Source organism: Hipposideros armiger, unplaced genomic scaffold, assembly GCF_001890085.2.
Source record: "Hipposideros armiger isolate ML-2016 unplaced genomic scaffold, ASM189008v1 scaffold_224, whole genome shotgun sequence".
Lineage (NCBI taxonomy): Eukaryota > Metazoa > Chordata > Mammalia > Chiroptera > Hipposideridae > Hipposideros > Hipposideros armiger.
Window position 1 is genome coordinate 981,585 of NW_017731574.1, and position 19,246 is coordinate 1,000,830.

Genomic DNA, 19,246 nt, shown 5'->3' on the forward strand with positions numbered 1-19,246 from the left:
GATGGATGGATGGATGGATGGATGAATAAATGGATGGATGGATGATGGATGGATGGATGATGGACGGATGGATGGATGGATGGATGGATGGATGGATGGATGGATGGATAATATGTCAGATGGTGGTGAGGGCTAAAGGGGGAGGGTGTACTCTTTATTCAGGGGCTCAGGACAGGCATCCCTGAGAAGGAGACAATGAAGGAGAGACCTGAAGGAGGAGAGAGCGAGCTGTGGACCTCTGGGACAGACACTCCAGGCAGAAAGAACGGGGCTCATCCAGTGGCCCTGAGGTAGGAGTTTGCCTGGTGATCCCAGGAGCAGCAATGAGACAGACTGAGAGGACGAGAGCAGGTGGGTAGTGAGAGGAAGGCCGGCTGCTCACAGGGTGCCAGGGCTGGGTTTGCAGAGAGGAGCCCCTTACCTCTGTGGAGCACACTCTGCAGGGGACAGGAGCTGAAGCCCGGGGGCCAGCTAGACCACTGTCGCCATGGACCAGGCAGCAGAAGATGGCCACCCGCACCAGGGACGAGCAGTGTTAGTGGGAAGAAGTAGTCGGAGTCTGGACATCGTGACAGTGTTAAAAAGAAAAGTAGTATAGACTTATATCTACTGTTTCTAGGAATTTTAGCAAGGACCTTCCCTGCGACATTCCCACCCTCATCCAGGACTGGGTGGGACCATTTGTCGTTACAGATTCTTTTCGGCTCAGTCAGGCTCCCTGCACAGGTAAGAAGTGGAAGACGTTGTAAGCCAGTGAACAAATTGCTACAACTACCCAGAAAGACTGTTGGGCTTTATCAGCTAAGCTGAACCTACACAGAAATCCCAGGACGGAGCGTTTCCACTTTTAGCTGTATGCTCAATGGAGACACATGCACACATGCCCCCAAAGACCGGCAAGTACGTCCACGGCAGCACTATTCACTACAATCGGGAAACAGCTGGGGTCCTTATGATTTCAGTCCCTTTCTGTATATATGCCAGACTTCAGTCAAAGGGTGACTTGCTTTTAAAGAAGCTTACAGTTTATAAATCTGTGCTTATGCATAAAAAAAATGCTTGGAAGGATGGCCAACAGAATATTTGATAGAGGTTACCTCTGGGGGATGGAATTATGGGTGATTTTAATTTTATTTTAATTTTATTATTTTCTCTGTGTAGAGAATTTCTAAGATCTCTTCCATTCGTGTGTGTGTGCATGCATACAGATACACACACATACACATATGTATTATTTAAGTTTATTAGCAGTCTGATACAACCAGGGCTTCGACAACTAAGAGGTGTAGTGTTTTATCTAGTACCTGATACCAAGGAACTCAGAAACTCCACCCAATCAAGCGTGTCAAGAATAAAGGGGAATATTTGTTAATTGAATGTCATGTTACGTCCTCAGTTTTGCGTAATACAAGATAGGCAATTTAGAATTCCCAGTTGTCCAATTAAAATGCTAATTATCTCATACCTTGATAAGCTGCTTTTGGGGAGTGACTGGCATCTCTCTGGTGCTCCTCGTTTTCCTGCCATGACCACCGCCGTCTTTTCCACTATCCTTGCCTCTGGTTGGTGGTTTTTCCCCTTCCAGGGCCTCTGCATCCCAAGGGCCTCTCCTGGAGCACCAGCTCCGCCTTTCCACCAGCCCACCCAGGGCACCGTCCCGGGATTGGGCAGAGTCGTTCCTCCTCGCAGACCCATTTTCAGCTCACTTGGGGCCCCTTGCGCAGATGTGAGGCCAGGGCGCTGGAAGGCATAGCAGAGCATTAGCCACCCCCAGTGTTTACAGAGCATGAAGCCTTGTCCTGCTGACAGGTACTACTCCAATCCCCCGGTCCTACAGACCTCAGACCTTGGCTGCATCGGAGTCAGAAACCCTGTGTGGACTCTAAGCTCCCACGTGGATTTGTTGGATTCCCTGACCACAGCACATCACCGCTCTGAGCCGAAGTTTCCTCATCTGTGACCTAGAACAGTCGCTCTCCCCTGGAAGGATTGTTGTAAACGCAGTATGCTGCAGGTGGCCGTGGTTTTTCTTATTGGAGGGGCACTTGCCCCGAGTCTCAAACCAAATAGGCAGCAGGGCCTGTGTTGGCTCAGGTCTGCATGAGCCCCAAGCCCTGTTCACCCTTCCCCCGTCCTGCGCAGTCCCGTAGATCAGGGGTGCTGGTAGAGGCTGAGGAGTCGGGAGAGTGGCCTGGACAGGGCGTGAGCTCACGGAGTCTGTTTTTGTCCAGTTGGCTGTGAAAGTGGTCCGTGCAGACCCAGGATGCCCGGTGCCGTGTACCCGTCCCCAAGTCCCCCGCGGGAGGTCCTGGATGGGAAGGTGATGTTGACCCTGGTCTAGCACTTGGGTGGGGGCAGCAGGAGGGGGCATGAGGAGACTCAGGGAACATCTGGCAGGAAGAGCTGCTGGTGGTGGAGATGGCCACTGCAGCCATTACAAATGATCCATGTCCCTGGTGGTGCCACGTCGGTGCAGGCTGTGCTGTGAGCACCAGTTTATTAATAATGCATTTCTGGGTTTAGTCCAAGACTTTCAATCAGTCCCTTCTTAGTGATAGACCATGTGACTGCTACTTGCTCATTTAAAATATGCTTGTTGTGTCAGTGATGGCTCCCTACTTTCTCTGTGTCTTACCCAGCGGCCTTGGGAAGGATTGGGACAAGGCAGCCTTCCCCTCCCCCCTCCCGCCCGTTCACACCCCTCAGAAAGCCCACAGAGAACCCTCTTAAAGGAGCTGGGACTCTTCAGGATATGAGCAGAGCCCTCAGGATGTGAGTGACGCAGAGGCAGCTGGGAAGGAACCATGTGCTGAGACACCCTGTGCAAAAGGAAAGGCCTCTGTGTGTGTGCACACGTGTGTGCACACGCGTGCACACACACGTGCATACACTTATTCTGGAGATGCTGCACATGCATCGGCCTGTATGTGGGGCTGGAGGACACCCACAGAGAACCTGGCTGCGCTGGAATGTGTGAGCGCTGGTGTCCAAGCCGTGGATCTGCACGTTAATAGTACCTGTGGGAGGTACTATTATCCCACTTTACAGATGAGGAAACTGAGGCACAGAGAGGCCATACAGCTTGTAAGTAAGTGGCAGAGTCAGGATTTGGCTTTGGCATAGATGTTGAGTAGTGTCCCAAGAGGCTGGGTGCAGGGCCTGGGGCAGGGACTGCAGGACAGGGACAGTGGGGAACCCACAGGCGTGAGTGAGTGTAAGGCAGTCATGAGGACCCTGCTTCTGCCAGGAGAGCTTGGGAGGCACCTGCCCAAAGTTGCAGTGACAGCAGGGGTGGGCTGCCACCCGGGCCCAAGAAAGCCCTGCCTTTAGCTTGGAATGCCTCGGCCCCCAGACTCTGGCCACTACCCGCCTTCATACCCCTGTGTCCTAACTGTCCACTCTCTTAGACCCTCTGCTCAGCTGAGTGGCCTCCACCACCTTGCCCCTCTTCCCTTCCATGCTCCTGTTCCTGGCGCAGCCTCCTGGGAACCCGGTGTGCATTGAGGCCCAGCCTGGGGGAGGGGATGGTACGGCCAGTGCTGCCCAAAGCCCCTGCTGACCTCCCTGGCTGGCCCTGTCTGCCAGTGCTTGCACTGGCTCTGATAGCTTGATGAGACTTGCTGCTGCCAGGGCAGCCCTTCTGCCATTATCTTGGACAGCTAATGCATTTTTATAGGGCTGTGTGTATCTCCTCATGAAATGATAAACCTCAGAGGCCAGGAGCTGGGCTGTGTGCCCAGGAAGGCTCCATGGGCTGGATTTGTGGGCCCCAGGGGAGGCCTAGCAGTGCTATCCCTGGAGACACCGTTACTGCAAATCTGGGCCTCAGAATCGGCTGTCTCTGCCCCATTAGTCATCTCCAGGCTCTGACAAATGGGCCTGCCCCTCTGTTGCAGCAGTAACTACATTCACCTCATTATTCACAGCACAGACACTCCCAGGTTACTTAAAGGTTCTCATTTATGCCTGGATACAAAGCATTTTCTGCCCATGTCTTGCTTGTGAGAAATTTATAGGCTAGGATATTAGAGGAATGGCCGTGTGGAGGACAGCTCCAGGGACCACAAAGCAGCAGGGAATCTGTGATTCTGGCAGCAGGGATAGGGGCAGACCCCTGTCCTTTCGCATTCCTTCTGCTGCTGGGGGAGGGGGTGAGGGCCACTTGCCTAGTTGGGGTGCTCCCCACCCCATCCCCCATCCAGGTAAGCAGGAGGGAGCAGGGGCGGTTAGACGCAGCACCACACCTGTGCCGCACGTGAGAGTCACAGACTGACTGAGAGAGCAGGCAGAGGGGGTCGCTGGGGTCATCAGCGCTGCTGCAGTCCTCTGGTGGATAGACTGGTCATGTCTAGCAGTTTTGTTTTGGTTCTTCATAAAATCTGCGTGTTCTGTGAGTTCATCTTCAGTGTGTGTGGGGGGGTGTAGATGCATGTGTATGTGTGTACATATATATGTATACGCATGTGTGTTGTGTGCATATGTTTGTGTGCACATGTGTATGTGTGCCCGCATGTACCTGTATATATGTGCATTGTGAGCATGTGTGTACATATATGCATCTGTGTGTGTGTGCGCACGCATATGTGCAGATCCTGGCTGGCCTGGGTTGAGGGTGCAGCTGCCCAGTTTGGCTTTGTGTCTGCTCCTCCCAGGTTCTCCAGGGGCCACCGGTCAGGGACCAAGTTTTCTGTTCATTTCCTGGCTTGGGGATTTCCAAACCATGCAGGTGGTTCACACTTGAACCTGAACCCCATGAAGGGCACACCCATGCTGTGAAATATGAGGGAATGTTTTCTATTTTTTTCCCAGAGCCCAGGCAAGCTTCCCGATTGCCTCCTTGGATGCTCATGAATTTTCTCCCAAATCGACCCCTTTGGCTGAGGGTGCATCCCTGCCCAGGCCCCAGCTTTGTGGGGGAGAGTGGGGGTCTCAGTTCTAGTCTCCTATGTCTTGTGTGCCCGAGGCCTTGTCACTGTCCCCACATGGCAGCGAAAGCCAAGGCCTCAGGTTCCCAAGACTGCCAGCCCCCTCTTCCTTTCCGGCCTCACTTTTTCCCCGTCCTGTGAACTCTGCTTTATTGTACTTCATGCAACACCTCTGAGTGTTGGAGGTGGGAAGGTTTCCGGCTACGTGCGCTGCCATCATGTCATTGTGACTGAATTTGGCCATAGATTTGGGTCACTCAGTAGTTAGGCCCCTCGCCTGGCTCCGTGTATCGTATTTTCTCTAAAGGTCTACAGGCGTCTTTATTCAGTGTCTTTCTGTTGCCGCCTGGGTCTGTGAGTCATCCGGTGGAAACCGGGTGGCTCTGCTGCTGCAGTCTGACCTTGTGACCTGTGCTTGCCGAGCGCCGACCGAGCTGTGCAGAAGCCTCCTGTGAAGCATGTGGCTCTGTCTGAAGCATCCTCTCCTCATCCCCCCTCCCCTTGAAAATCAGAAATATGTCAGACTCCCATCTTTCCACAGCCTCCCCCCCTCCGCCACCCCGAACATGGGCACCACATCCCAGGCCCAAGAACCCAAAGAGAGGGTCTGCTGAGGCCTGTGAGCAGAAAACGTGGGCCTGTTGCATCCGCCTGTTATTGCCACCAAAGCACTGGTTTGTCGTCACGTCATGTCAGAAAACTTTAACACAGAATTAGGTGCTGAAGTCCAAGTTGAAGAACTTCAGACAGGAAACTTAATTTAGAAACAAAATCAGGTGCTGAAGTTCAAGTGGAAGAACTTCAGACCCTTTTATGCCAGAGTAAATTTCCAGCGTGGCACGTTTCTCCTCGTCTTTTCAGCTTTTCCTGGGGGGGTGTGGAATTGTCCACGTGACTGGCAGAATCGACCCAGTGCCGGCTGCTGCCGTTTACAGGTGAAAACTGGGTCAGCCGGTCCTTAGTTTGGTGCTTCCATAAGCTGTTCCTTTTACTCTAAATTACTTTTTTCTTAGCCATAAGCAATGAAGACTAGAAACTGAGTAGATCGTACAGTAAGAGAAACGCCTGCCGCTGAGACTAGCTGCAGGAGGGAACCAACCTCACCCCGTTTCGTCGGGCAGCATGTCTGTTGTCCTCTCATAAGGACAGTCCCTGCCCCAACAGAGGCCCGCTGTCCCTATCACTTGGAGAATGGCCGTGCGGCCCTCTGAGGCCTGCTTCTGTCTGGGCAAAGCAGTCTCTCAAAGCTAAGGGAGCGCCACTGCTCCATGGTGTGTCCGGCATCTTCCATCCGACGTGGGCTCTCTCTGCAGAGTCCTGGTGTGTCGGCAGGAAGCAGAGGCAGTGCAGAACCCGTGGTGCTCACAGACTGCCTGCTGGGGCTCGGCACAGGAGGGCTTGCTACATGGAGGAACATGCTGTGCTTTGGCCACACCCCCGGCCGTGACTTGGTCTTACCATCCGCGGTCTCTGGGTCTGAGGTGGAAGTCGATGGCAGCTACCTGAGTGCTCCCGCTGCCATGGGGAGCGTGCGGCTTTCTTGCCTCCCTAGCAGTTCCTGAAATCCTTTCTGTGGAGGAAAATATTTCACTTGCAGATACCCAATTATCATGTGAAGTTTGTAAGGCAAGCCTGAAAGCCGACTGAATACAGTAGAACGATTCCTGCATAACAACTACTTAACATCCAGTCATAGCAATTATACATAATTTGTGTTTACAGTGCCTGGAAGATTAGACTCCTCCATATAGACATTCCCTCAAACAGGCCTAGCACATGCAGAGCGGAATCCCCACCTAATGCGCTCACGGGCAGCCGTGCTGTTCTTAGGAAGGGGCTCAGCCCTGTGAGGCCTGGAAAGTCTGGGCCCTCAGAGCTCAGAGTCCTGCACAGAGACTAGCCCCATCCCCAGGTCCTGGGGCATCTGGTGGGAGGAGGGATGCGTTCCTAGCCTCCCCGGTGTTCTTGTCATCGTGGCCTCCCGAGGGCTCAGCACGGCTGACGTGCTGTGGATATGGCTGGTGGGGTCTTGTCGGGGAGCGGGGGGGAACAGGGCAACTAGTTTGCTGTTTGTCCCAAGTAGGGGGACGCAAGCCTGCCCCCCTGACCCTGCCTCTCTCCACCTCACTGGAGACCGCCCTGTCCTGCTCCGTCTGCCCGAGCGTATACCCCTCACCCCCATCCTTCAGGCCAGGACCCCTGTGCGTGTCCAGCCCCTCCTAGTGGGTTGAAGTGTGGCCACTGGACATGGCAGTCATGGGGAGACACTCTCTCCAGCCCTGCAGAAACGGTGGCACCTCCATCAGCCTGTCTTCCCACAGGGCCAGGGCCGCCCTCCCCGCGGCCCTGGGAGGCCGGGCAGTGCTGCGGTGGTGCGGGTGGTGCTCTTCTGGCCTTGCTGTGCCTCTGGGGCCTGCGGCTGACCCCAGGCTCCAGCTCCAGCCTCACAGACCCACACTCAGGCCCTGCGGGGGACGCGTAGACTCTGACTCCATCACCCTGACATATACTCCTCCCCTGCAGCCTCTTCGAACACTACTGCTACTCCCGGGGCGGCATGCGCCACAGCTCCTACACCTGCATCTGCGGCAGGTAAGTGGGCTCCTGGGCCACGTCGGGGATGATTGCGGGAGGAGGTGGCGGGGAGGTGCAGGAGGCCCCCTGCTCCCCAGCTGAGACACGCCTGCCCATTCCCATGCTCACACTGGTGCCCACCTAAGATTGGAAGGGGCTCGCCCCTCCTCAGGCCCTGGGAGCTGAGGTGGCCTCTGCCTGCTGTGGCCAGTGCTGTGTGAAGGACGGGGCCCGGCTGCCTGCTGCCATCTCTCCCTTCCCGTCTCCAGGTAGCTGCTCCTGGGGCCATCACTGGCCTTCCTCACCCCTTCTACACGGGCACACACCCAGCAGGTGGGGACTGGGCTGTGACCTCGGGCTATGGCGACTTCTGTGTACAGTGGGGGTGGAAGGAGCTATGGTTGTGTATCTGTGTGTGTGTGTGTGTGTGTGTGAGAGAGAGAGAGAGAGAGAGAGACAGAGACAGAGAGAGAGAGAGAAAGAGAGAGAGACAGAGACAGAGAAAGAGAGAGAGAGAGGGAGAGAGAGAGAGAGGGAGGGAGAGAGGGAGACAGACCCCCACCCCCATGTGACTGTGTTGGGGACATTCACGGCTGTGGGCGGGTCTGGGGCTCTGCTGGGGGGTGTCACTATAGGCATGTCTGCGTGTGGCATGTTGTGGCTGGGGGCGCAGGGGCTCTGTGTGTGTCTGCGTCACCTGAATGTGGCTGGGTATACTTGGAGGCACAGGGTATCAGTGACCATAAATACAGGGGCAGCTCAGCTGATGGCCGTGATCACGCCCTTCTGTGGTCCGTGGAGGTGTGCACAGCTGTGTGGGTGTCATTGTGGCTGTGGATGTCACAATAGGCATGTCTTTGAGGCCTCATGCTGTGCCCCTTGGGTCAGACAGTCTGGCCCCCGCTCAGCCAGGACAGAGCCGGCCCTGCCGATGTGCACGTCCTCAGCACATGAATAATACATGTGAACATCTCAGTCCTTGGAAATGTTCTTCTCTGGTGGATAGAGAGAAAAATCATTATTTCTACTTTTATGATTCCTGAGACTCCCGAACGGGGCCATAAATATTACACCCAGGTGGGGTTTTCTTTTTTTTTTTTTTCCTTTGGACAGACTTAAAAGTCCTTTTTTTCTTAAAGGCATCGCTCTTCAGGGAAGCTCTCTTGAGCCAAGGAGCCAGGAGCCGCAGTGCCCTGTCTGTGGCCAGGCAGGACTCCCGGCATCCCCTGACCCAGCCCCGGCCTCCCCCAGTGGGTCTCTCCTCTCCCTTCAGCCACCAGGAAAGGACGGCCTCCCCCCAACTCCTTTCCCCAGGCCTGCAGACGCATGCTCCCACTCCATCCTTCACATGTGCTGCCCACACCGGGCCCACACCTTCAGCCCCGCGGGCACTTGTCTGAGCAGCGTCCGCCACAGAAGCCCTGTAGGCAGGGCCCCCTTGAGCCCAGAGGCTGCCCGCCAGCGTGTGACTGAGGGTACCCGGTCTGCCGTGTCACCTGCCCCCAGCTCAGGCTGTGGGCCTGGTCCAGCCACCCTTGGGTCTCTGCTGCAACATGGGCAGCACTGGGAGATTGGGGTGCCAGTTCCTGGGGCCTGCTGGCCAGGACGAGCTGTTGAGCTTCCCTGTCACCCTACAGCGGTGAGAACTCAGCTGTACTGCACTACGGACACGCCGGGGCCCCCAACGACCGGACCATCCAGGATGGAGATATGTGGTGAGTAAGCCAGCCCCTGAGCTGCCCCTGCCCCGGCTGTGGGTGAATATCGGGGCCCCGGTGGGACTCAAGCGTGACCAGCCGGGGCCTCTTGGTCCTACCCTGTGAGGGCCGGCCACAGTGAGGCCCCCAGTCCTGCTCTGGGCCCAGACTTCTCTGCCACAGGCACTGGCCTGCATGGAAGTGCTGTGGGGTGGAGGTGGGTCCCTATGGGACCATGAGACAGCGGGCTTTCTGTCCCCCAACCCCTGCACTCTGTCCTCTGCATTTAGCAGGAACCTCAGTCTAAAGCAGAGAAGACACCTAGGGGGCCTCTCTCCCTCTGACACCTGCCAGGCTCAGCCACAGGACCCCCTGGCATATGCAGCCATTAGTTCGGGAGGTCAGAGGTGGTGCTTCACCCCTAAGGCTGTTCGCAGAGCTTTTCTGAGCAGTTTGTTGTGCTCCCAGCTCTTCAAGGAGCCATGACTCAGCGTATGTGGGCGGAACCTCGCCAATGCTCTGATGGACTCTGCTCTGTTGGCAGAATCTCAGATCCTACTCTGGGGGACCCCCCCCCCCCCGGTGTGTAGGGCTTGTGCGAGGCATAGGTTCCGCTTCTCTGGGTCTCTGCTCCGGGCCTCGGGAGGGGTCTTTGGGCGCCTCACTGACCTGGACTGGCCCCCCACCCCCTGGCCTCGCCACCACCCCGACATCAGGCAGGGCCAGTCCAGGCTGCCTCAGGGCTACTCATAGCTGCCCAGAGGCCACAAGCCCCATAGGGCTGCCCTGTCTTGGCCTTTAGACATCTTGCTGTGGACACTGACCCACAGGCGAGGAGTGGGATGGGGTGTGCTCACCGTCCCACCCTGTTCTTTGGTCCCTTTCCCGCCTGTTGCCGAGGCACCTGCGCAAGGCTCCCCGAGCCATCTTCCAGGCAGTCGTGCTCCCTCCTGGGCCTCCCGTGTGCCCTGCTAGGCCCAGTCCCTGAGCTGGAGTTCCAGGGATGCCTGCACACTGGCCAGGACCCTGCCTCACGCAGGTGTAACCCAGACCTGCAGCAAGGAGTGAGGGAGCCTGCGCCCGGGCACCCCAACCCCAGACCCTCAGGGGGTATGAGCCAAGAGAGGTGCTCTGAGTTATCACTGTTGCGTGTTTTCGGGAACTCACCTGATCCCAGGGTCCCTCTACCACAGGGCACACCAGGCACCGTGACTGGCTGCTCTCCACTCATGCTGGGTCAGTAGCCGGAGGGGATGTTCTGGCTCAGGCCAGTGTTGGTAGGAGCCCATTTAGTTCCTTCTCTGAGCCTCAGTTTACTCATCTGTGAGTGGAGATGGCACATGCCTCTCAGGATTGCACAAGGGACAAGGGACTTGTCAGGAACATAAGTGCTGAGCTGAGCTGATGCACCCTCTCTCCGGGGGCCTGGGCCGGGAGCGCATAGAGGGCTATGCCCAAAGTGGCCGTGGAGGCAGCCAGGGGCACTGCTGCTCCCTGCAACCCTCTCCAAGTGTCTGACACCATTCCCGGCCTAGGGAAAGTACGCCCTGCATGTAGCAACCTTTACAGGGCCCTCCCCTGGGCCTGGCACCAGGGACATCCGCTAAGGTAGATTTTCTCGCCCTGCTCCCACGAGACTGGTATCTCCCTCTCCTCTCACCATGTGCAGGCAGGGTCATGACAGAGGAGCGTACCGTGTCCAGGCAGGGCCAGAGGGGCTTGGGGAGGGATTGACTGGCTGCCTAAGATTTGGCTCAGCTGGCGACAAAGGAAAGAGATGGGAGGGCCCTGCCCCTCTGGGCCATGGCTGAGCACTCGTGGCCCCAAGGAGAGACCTCCTGGCCTCTTCAGGGACTCCCAGCTCCTGTAATCTTTCCTAGGACAAGACGTGGGAACCCAGTCCCCAGGCAGAGGCAGGGTCCCAGCCACACTAATGGCCCCAGCTATCCTGCCCTAGGGCCATGTGGCCACTCACATCTCTTCTCTCGGAGCTCAGCACACCCCAGAGGAAGTGGCTGCTTCTCCACTCCCCTCTTTATCTGCCCCAAAGACGGGCTTCACCCCACGAGAGGCCGGTCCCAGATCTGTCCCTGGGTTCGCCCCCGATAGGATGGGCCTGGCTGACTAGGGCACAGCAGACACCAGGCCTCCACTTGGCCCAGGCGCTGTGGCCTCAGCCCTCCTGGGCAGTGCGTGGCACCTGTGTCTCCTGGTCACCGCTTTAGAGACAGAAGTGATCCGAGGAATCCCGCGGATATTATGTTAATGCCAAGCCCCGATTTTCTTTTTCTAGTGCCAACTTTGAAATGTAGCCAGTAGAATAATTATGAGTTTATTATAGTCAATTTATTATGCAGTGTTTAGAACAACATGTTTTGCTGATTACTCCTGCTGCCAGATTGCTGCCGGCGTTTATAAGCCATTGTTTTATTGAAATTGATCTGCTGAGCACCCACGGCATTCGGAAAATAATAAATCACTCTGTTATCCCAACATAAAAGCTATGGCACTTTGTCATAAGGTATGAAACCAAAATATGAGCATAGTGCAGAATGTTTCCTAAAGCTGAGTCCCCCGGTGCCTGTAACCCAGGCCCCTTTTGGTGTAGCACGTTCTGCGTTTCAGTCTCATGACGTCTTGTGAAAATGCCCCAGAGATACTTTAACCCTTAGTCATGGGGCTGTTTGGGGGCTGGAGATAGTCCAGTGGAGTCAGACCAACTGGAGAAGGTGGCGAGTGGGTGCTGAGTGAGCCCAGCCCTTTCCACCCCTCTCCCTACAATCCCCCCTCCCCGCCCCCCACAGGGCACCTGGGAGAGGTGGGGCTGTGTGATAAGTACAGAGGGCCCCACTTCAAGTCCCTGCTCTCCCGAGCTGCGTGGCCATCCCTCTGAGCCTCAGTTTCTCTGTCAGTCCTTGGGGAGTGGTATAGCATCTAGCTCTGGGAGGATTCCATGATAATAAGTGCAAAGTGCTGAGAGTGGAGCCTGGCGCAGCGTGGCCCTTGGCAGGTGAGAGCTTCAGCGCTGTGGCATCTCCCCCCAAGAACCAGCAGGCTGGGGTGTCTCCTACCTGTGCTCCAGGCCCCCGAGTCCTACCTTTCAGCAGCTGGTTCCAAGACAGGCTGGAGGTTAAGAGACCCCAAGGCCTAATTTATTCACAGCCCTCAAATCACATGGCCTACCTGCTCTGTATTTTCAACCCCAAAACAGTCCGCTATGTGTGTCCCAGGTGGAGTATGAGGCTAGCCAGGCCCACCTCCCATGCCTCTGTTCTTCCAGTTCCAGGAGCTTCCTCGGAGCTGGGCCGTGGCCCGCTACAGTCATCGCCCTGTAAGTTGGGGCCTGTAAGTTCTTAACTGCACGCCAGACTTGTCCCCTGAGAGCTGAGAAGAGCATTTCAAGGGCCACTCCTCATACTATGCCAGCTTTTTACCATGTTTCCCTGAAAATAAGACCGGGTCTTATATAAATTCTTGCTCCAACAATCTACATGTATTCATTTATTCATGTACAAAAATCTGCATTTATTCAAACAGTCGTGTCTGGCTGACGATCTTAACTGGGGCTTATGTTTGGGTTAGGGCTTATATTACGAGCATCCTGAAAAATCATGCTAGGGCTTATTTTCTGGTTAGGTCTTATTTCCAGGGAAACACAGTGTCACCTGGTGCACTTGCCGAGTCCGCCCAGAACCAGTCTGGGCTCTGAAAACTAGAGCCCGCAAGGCGGTGGAGGACTGGTGTGGTGCCTGTGAGCCACGAGGGGGCGCCATCGTCCACATTTACATCCACTAGGAAGCAGGGCAAGTAGGGTTGGGCCCACTCCTGTTCTGGTCTCCCAAGTCTGAGGCCGGCCTTGTACCACTCCCTGCCCATCCTGGGCCCGTCAGCAGGTTCACTCCATGGGGCGGAAGCAGGCAGGGGTCCAGGGCGTGCTTCCAGTGGGCTCTGATTTGGAAAACAGTTGGGACACCCCTCCTCACCTGCCGCCTCCACCCTCGGATCATGTGGCAGGAAGAGGGGTTCCTGGGGTAGGATGCCCTGTGGCCCTTCTCAGAGCCTTCCAGAGCACCAGCCTAAGGATGTCCAGGCCTGGGTTACCCAGCTGCAGGCCGGATGCAGCCGGGGTGGGTGGTGAGCTGGACCTCCCAGCACTGGCCAGAAGAGGGCAGCGTTGTCTTAGGACGTGTGGGCTGGCCCTCCTTCCTGCCGGCAGTGATCTGCTGTGTCCTGGGGAATAGGTGGGGCGTGGCCCGCCCGGGTAGAAGAGACCTGTCCCAGCCCCACGCCCAGCAGCCAGCCAGTGTCGTCCCCTTTCCATCCCTGTGGTGGGACTATGACCCCATCTGTTTCTTTGCCCTGCCCTGCTGACCCGCAAAGGTAGGGACACCGCTCACATTCACCAAAGCCCCACTTCTGTTTGCCGGGACAGATAAGGGTTACCAGTTTCCTCCCAGGGAAGCCCTTGAAGGCACCTGAATCGTTGCTGGTGTGTAGGTGGTATGTGCTTCTGCTCCCGCTGTCCATGTCACATCCTCCAGCTGAGGTGGCATCAGAGCCCTTCTCTACACAGCTGTCCCTGTGCTGTCCCATCCTTTCCTACAGCTGTGGAGACAGGCCTATGAGGGGTCATGGCCATGGCGGGCTCTTTGCCCACCTGGCCACCCGTTTCCAGCCCACACAGCACCATTACCAGCCGCCTCCTCCCTGCCCCTTCTCTCACGTTCGTTCCCTGTTAATTCTGCAGGTTTTAAGGGGCCTGGACATTAGTTTAAACAGTTTGGGAAGGTCACCTTCATCTCACCCCCTCTGTCGATGGCCTGTTTCTCCGTCACAGACAGCCTGCCCCCTGGAGGCTGTGAGGTGCCTGCTGCTCACCCAGGGCCCCAGCAGCACCACTGGCATCTCTTGGGTCCCACAGGCTGTGATGGGACAATTTTGCTCGTCCTGATGGCCGATTGGTCTGATGTTTGTCTGGTGTTTGCACACTGGGGCCCTGCTAGAGGGGCAAATCTGTGCTTGGAGGCTCCTCCCCAGCTGGCACAGGGTCTGGGGTTGAGGGGGCCTCCAAGCCCCATTTTCCTGGTGCCTGACGTCAGTGGGCTTTAGCGCATGCGTGTCACACCCAGGGCCAGCTCCCTGATGTCAGGCCAAGCTCAACTCAGGCTGCTCCACCTTGCTGTTTCCTCAGAGGAACACCTGATTGTCACCAGCCAGCTCCATCCTGAGGATTTCATGGTCTTAAGGACATGTCCAGCCCTGAGGGCAAGAGAACACTCTCAGGAGTGCACAAACCCTGGTCAGCCATCTGTCCAGCCCAGTGGCCGTGGCCTTCAACATCCTGTCCAGTGAGAAGCACCATTTACGTTCATGCATGCACACGTACCCAGATTATAACCGGACACCCTGACCATGTGTTCTCTGTCCATCCGTTGAATTTATGTTTCTTACCATAGCACCCCACGCAGTGACTTCACAACCCACAGTTTAAAAAGCACTGATCCAGACAGCCTGGGTGCTCGCAGACATCATGGGACACTGCTTACCAAAAAAAGTGAAATGCAGCATGTGCCGCGCGCGTGACGCCGACTCACTCCCTCCCCCGCGGAGGCCGCGGCCCTGACACCCAGCCCTTGCCCCACGGTGCTGTGGCGGCGGCAAGCCCTTGGGTTCCACCCACACACCAGGCCAGGTGCCGTGTCGTGCCCTTCCTGGGGACGTGGCCCCACGTGGGTGCTCTGCTTCCCCCCACATCTCCTGTAGAACAGTAACAGTAGTTCTTTCCAGACCTACAGGAGGCCCCCAGCACATGTCTGCTCTTGTCACCATGTGTGCTGGGGATTTCTGCTATGGGGGCTGGTGCTTGAGTGACAGTCCTGTCTGTCCAGCCCCAGGGGGGGGGGGCAGCTGTCCTGTGGCTGGGTTGGGAAGCAGGAATGCCCGGAAGGCACTTGGGGAGAGGTCTATTTGGCGGGTCAGCCTGTGACACTTGGAGGAGCCTCCAGGACTCCAAGTGATGGCCTCTGCCCGCTGGTCACACCTGGGGCTTGGCACTGCATGGAGGGTCTGGCTGGGTGCGGGCAGCTGGTTCACAGGCCTCATCTGGTGGGGCTGCCCGCTGCGGCACATGAACAGGAGGGTAACCGGTAGGCCTTCTCTCTGTCTCACGCTAAGGTCTGAAGGGAAGCAAGAGGTTCCTGCTGCTCAGAAATCCCCTGGCCTGGCCTGGAACGTAGGCTGGGCAGCTGCAAGCCGGGGTCTGAAATGCTTCTGTCATCGTGAATAGGTCTGCGTGCACGCGCATACGTGCGTGGACAGCGTCGGTCTTAGGTGCTAGGGAGCTGAGTGTCAGGCCACACCTTGGGAGATTCAAAGGAGGCTACAAACTGAGTGCAGAGTGGACCTTGTGTAAGCACTGCAGCATCTTCCCCAAACTGCTCCCAAGCCATGTCACTGGCCAAACCATCTTGTAGGCCTTCTGCCTGTGGGCTGGCCGGTCCCTGCGGTGGGACCTGGGGAGGGTCTGGGTGGGCCAATGGTGGCAGGTAGCCCGGGCATGAAGCTGCCCCAGCAGGAGCCAACGGAAGACAGAACCTGTCATCCCAGCCAGAAATAGAAGCAGATGAACACATGTGAGGAACGAGAGGCCAGCATATTGCTCGGAGATGTGTAATATCTCCCCACATGTCTTAGATTATCACACACATTCACGCGGCCAAAGATGGTGGGGTTCCTGGTGGTGTCCCCAGGCAGCCGGGGAGGAGGGATCCTGCGATCTCAACCGAGCCAAAGTATGACTGAATTCTCCATTGTCAGTTTGTGTTCAGAGGACGGATGAAGTAGACACAGAGGAGTTGGAGGGAGATGATTTATAAAAGAGATGGCTTTTGTCCCTGGATTCCAGAGTGGCTTGAATCTGATTAACTTGTGTGTGTAGGAACTCTGAGGGGGGGATTTTTTTTATTTTATTTTACTTTTTTTTTTTAAGAGCAGAAAGATAGGGAACTGAGAGCACGAAAATAGACTTGAGCCCCGTGCCTGAGCGTCGCTGGGCAGGATGGAGCTGCCGGCTGGGTGTATATACTTCCTTCTCCAGAAAGCGGATGATTTTAAAACAGAAAAATACAGCTGAAGGTTTCTAGAATCCGAATAATCAAGCCAGGCTGGCCGAGGCACTGCCAGCACCCGCCATCCCACGCACTTTGGGTGTTTTCGAGGCGAGTTTGGAGAACTTGGTGCAGTCATGTCTGCCTGGAGAAGAGCCTCATTTTCACGCCTTTAGGTGCCTCCTGCATTTGGGGGGCTCTTGTGGGCTTCCTGGTTTTTTAAGTAGTGCAATTTCTCTTTTTCTTTGAGATCAGCACAATCCAGTAGATTTTTCTGCCCCCAGGGTGTTGCTACAGGTTGCCCTCTGATGGGGTGGCCCCCCAGGATCAGTGTCCCCCCACGCTCCTGACTCTGTCCTATCTGCTCCAGAATCAACAAACCACAAACGATTTTCCTTTGTTGCCTCCAAGGAGCCCCATGAAAATGCTCTGCTTCCCCAGGGGAAACTGGCTCGTGGGCCCACGCAGCTCTGCTCCCCATGCGTGCCCTGCACACTGGCCCCTAGAGGGCATACACCTGCAGCACTGTTGCTGCCCCATTTTAAAGGTGGAAAGACTGTGGCCCTGAAGGCCCAGTGCTGGAGCCAGGACAGGAAAGCCCATCTCTGTCTGGGCGCTAAGCTGCTGACCCCCCAACTCAGGGCTTTGCCAGACCCGTGTTCAGAGCCTCAGTGTTGCTGCAGTTTCGGGTTAAGATGTGCCCACCCTCCTGGCCAGCCCTGGGGGAGTGTGTCCCGGGCAGGAGTAAACCTGCTGGCAGCTGTTGGCCCAAACACCCTGTTGCATCTGGAACCTCCAGGGGAACAGATGCAATGGGTGTGTCCGCTCAGGGCTGCTCTCTGTTTCACCGTCCCCAGCTCCCACATTGGGTTTGGGCTGGTCACCACAAGTGAAGCCCAGGTCCCCCCGTCAGCCCGCCCTAGTCAGGGTGATCCCAAGCCTCTGAGTTCAACCCAACCTGCGTGGCCCCATGCAATCCCGCTTCCTCTGCCTGCCGTGCTGCTGGGGGCTCTTCCCCCACCCCCTGAGAATCACCTGAGGTGTTATCTGGTGCTTTTTGCACTGTTGAAACTGCTCATGGTGTTTTGCAATCGGAAAAAGACGGGAGATTAAAAAGTGCCCGGCTAGGGACTTTGAATTCCAGCTAAGCGTCCAGAGATCCTGAGCATTCAAGTTTCTCCTTTAAAAACCTGCTTCTGGGGCGGCCGGTTAGCTCAGGTGGTTAGAGCACAGTGCTCAAGACACCAAGGTTGCCGGTTCGATCCCCACATGGGCCACTGAGCTGCGCCCTCCACAACTAGATTGAAACCACTACTTGACTTGGAGCTGATGGGTCCTGGAAAAACATTGTTCCCCAATTAAAAAAAAAAAATATATATATATATATATACATATAAATCTGCTTCTGTGAAGTAGCTGGTGCTGCCTGTCAGGCCACTGCTTGCTCCACTCACAGGGCCGGAGTCCCCCAACTCTGTAATGTGGGGTAGGGTCCCCCAGAGGCACAGGCAGCTTCTGGAACGTTTGCTGAGCAGCTGTGTTTACCATTAGAGTTTGGGTTTGGGTGAGAGGTCCTTGTAACAGAAGGGGAGGCTCTGCCCCTGGGCTCAGCTTTGCCAGGATACGCGCGGCTGCAGGCCGACCCTCAAGGGAAGCCGGGAGCCAGGCACTGAGCGTCACAGAGGGCAGCCCCTGTCGCTGCCTCAGCTCTACCTGTCTCAGTGGTCCCCTGGCCCTGAAGACGCGGCAGGGTCCCAGGCCTGGGGCTAGACCAGTGTCCCTCCGCCTGTGAAGGGGCTGAGGGGGCTGGTGGGTCCCCACTCTGTGCCTGCCATCAAGCAGCCTGCTGAGGTGCTCAGGTGGGACAGGATGGGGAGGGGTGCTCATTCTGCACCCCCACTCCTCTCAGCCAGGGACCCCGTTGGCCTGGTGATCCAGTGGGAGCCAGGCCTGGACCCAGCAGGCTCTCAGGTATCCTGTCCCATCCCACTGTGGAGGGTGTGCGAACCAGGATTTTTACCTGCCCTTGACCAGCGAGGACTCTGAGGCCCGGGGGCCCTGTGCTCCGTCTGGCAGCAAGGGCGTGGGAGCGAGGCTCGGCCCACTCCCAGCCTTGCTGCACCAGGGCCCTATCACGGGATGTCCAGAGGGCAGGCTCGGCTGCGCCCATCCTCCTGACTCAGCAGGTCTGCCCGTCTGTCCCAGCACCATGCTGCCTCTGCTGGCTCACGACTCCCAGCCTCAGGCCTTCTCTGTCCTCCCACTCCTCACTCCCTCCATGTGGGCCTGCTGGTACCCGCTCTGCCACCTGGGGATGCTGGGGCTCCAGGCGGCCCCCCAGGAGTGGGGGCTGTACACCTGACCAGGCCCCCAGGAAAGCCCTGCTGGATGGGAGGGCTGTCCTCTGTAGTATCCTTCCTGCCTGTCCCTCAAGCCCTGCAGAGCACGTCTGTCTCATCCCAGCAGAGAGAAGGATGCCTTCCTTTGGCCAAGGGGACCCCAGAGCTGGAGCAGAGCCATTGGCTGTGTTTTCACTCAGACACGGGCCTGTAAGAGGCGGGTGGTGCAACTCGGCCCACGTTCTCTGTCAGGCGGGCGTGTCCATCCCAAGGCCCCTGTCCAGCTTGCATGTACATTGCCTCGTGGCTGCAGCCGTGCCCTGTGCTGGGTGCGGGGCAGCCCTGGGTTATTTGTCGTGCTCACACACAGAGGTCAGGTGGTGGGTGGGGACCTAGGGACATCTCTGCCTCTCTCTCGTTCTCCAAGTGAGTCCCCACAGCTGGCATCCAGCGGCCTAGCCAGCAGAGGCCGTGGAGGGCAGAGGTGTGTATGCAGGGTCAGCCCCACTCCCCCCAGCCTGCCCTGCTCTGGGGTCAGAGGCCTTCCAGGATGGCACAGGGCCCCTTCGCTGTTCATGCACTATGAGAAAACACCGAGGTAGGAG

The 19,246-nt window shown here is 56.9% G+C and overlaps 1 protein-coding gene across 1 annotated transcript in view; it reads left to right on the plus strand.

The window, feature by feature from the left end:
• PEPD (peptidase D) overlaps positions 1–19,246 on the plus strand; it is a 126,549-nt gene that overhangs the window by 94,059 nt on the left and 13,244 nt on the right. The window contains exons 10-11 of the mRNA XM_019654525.1: positions 7,449–7,517; positions 9,137–9,214. Coding sequence (XP_019510070.1) covers positions 7,449–7,517; positions 9,137–9,214 — 147 coding nt within the window. The remainder of the gene's footprint in view (positions 1–7,448; positions 7,518–9,136; positions 9,215–19,246) is intronic.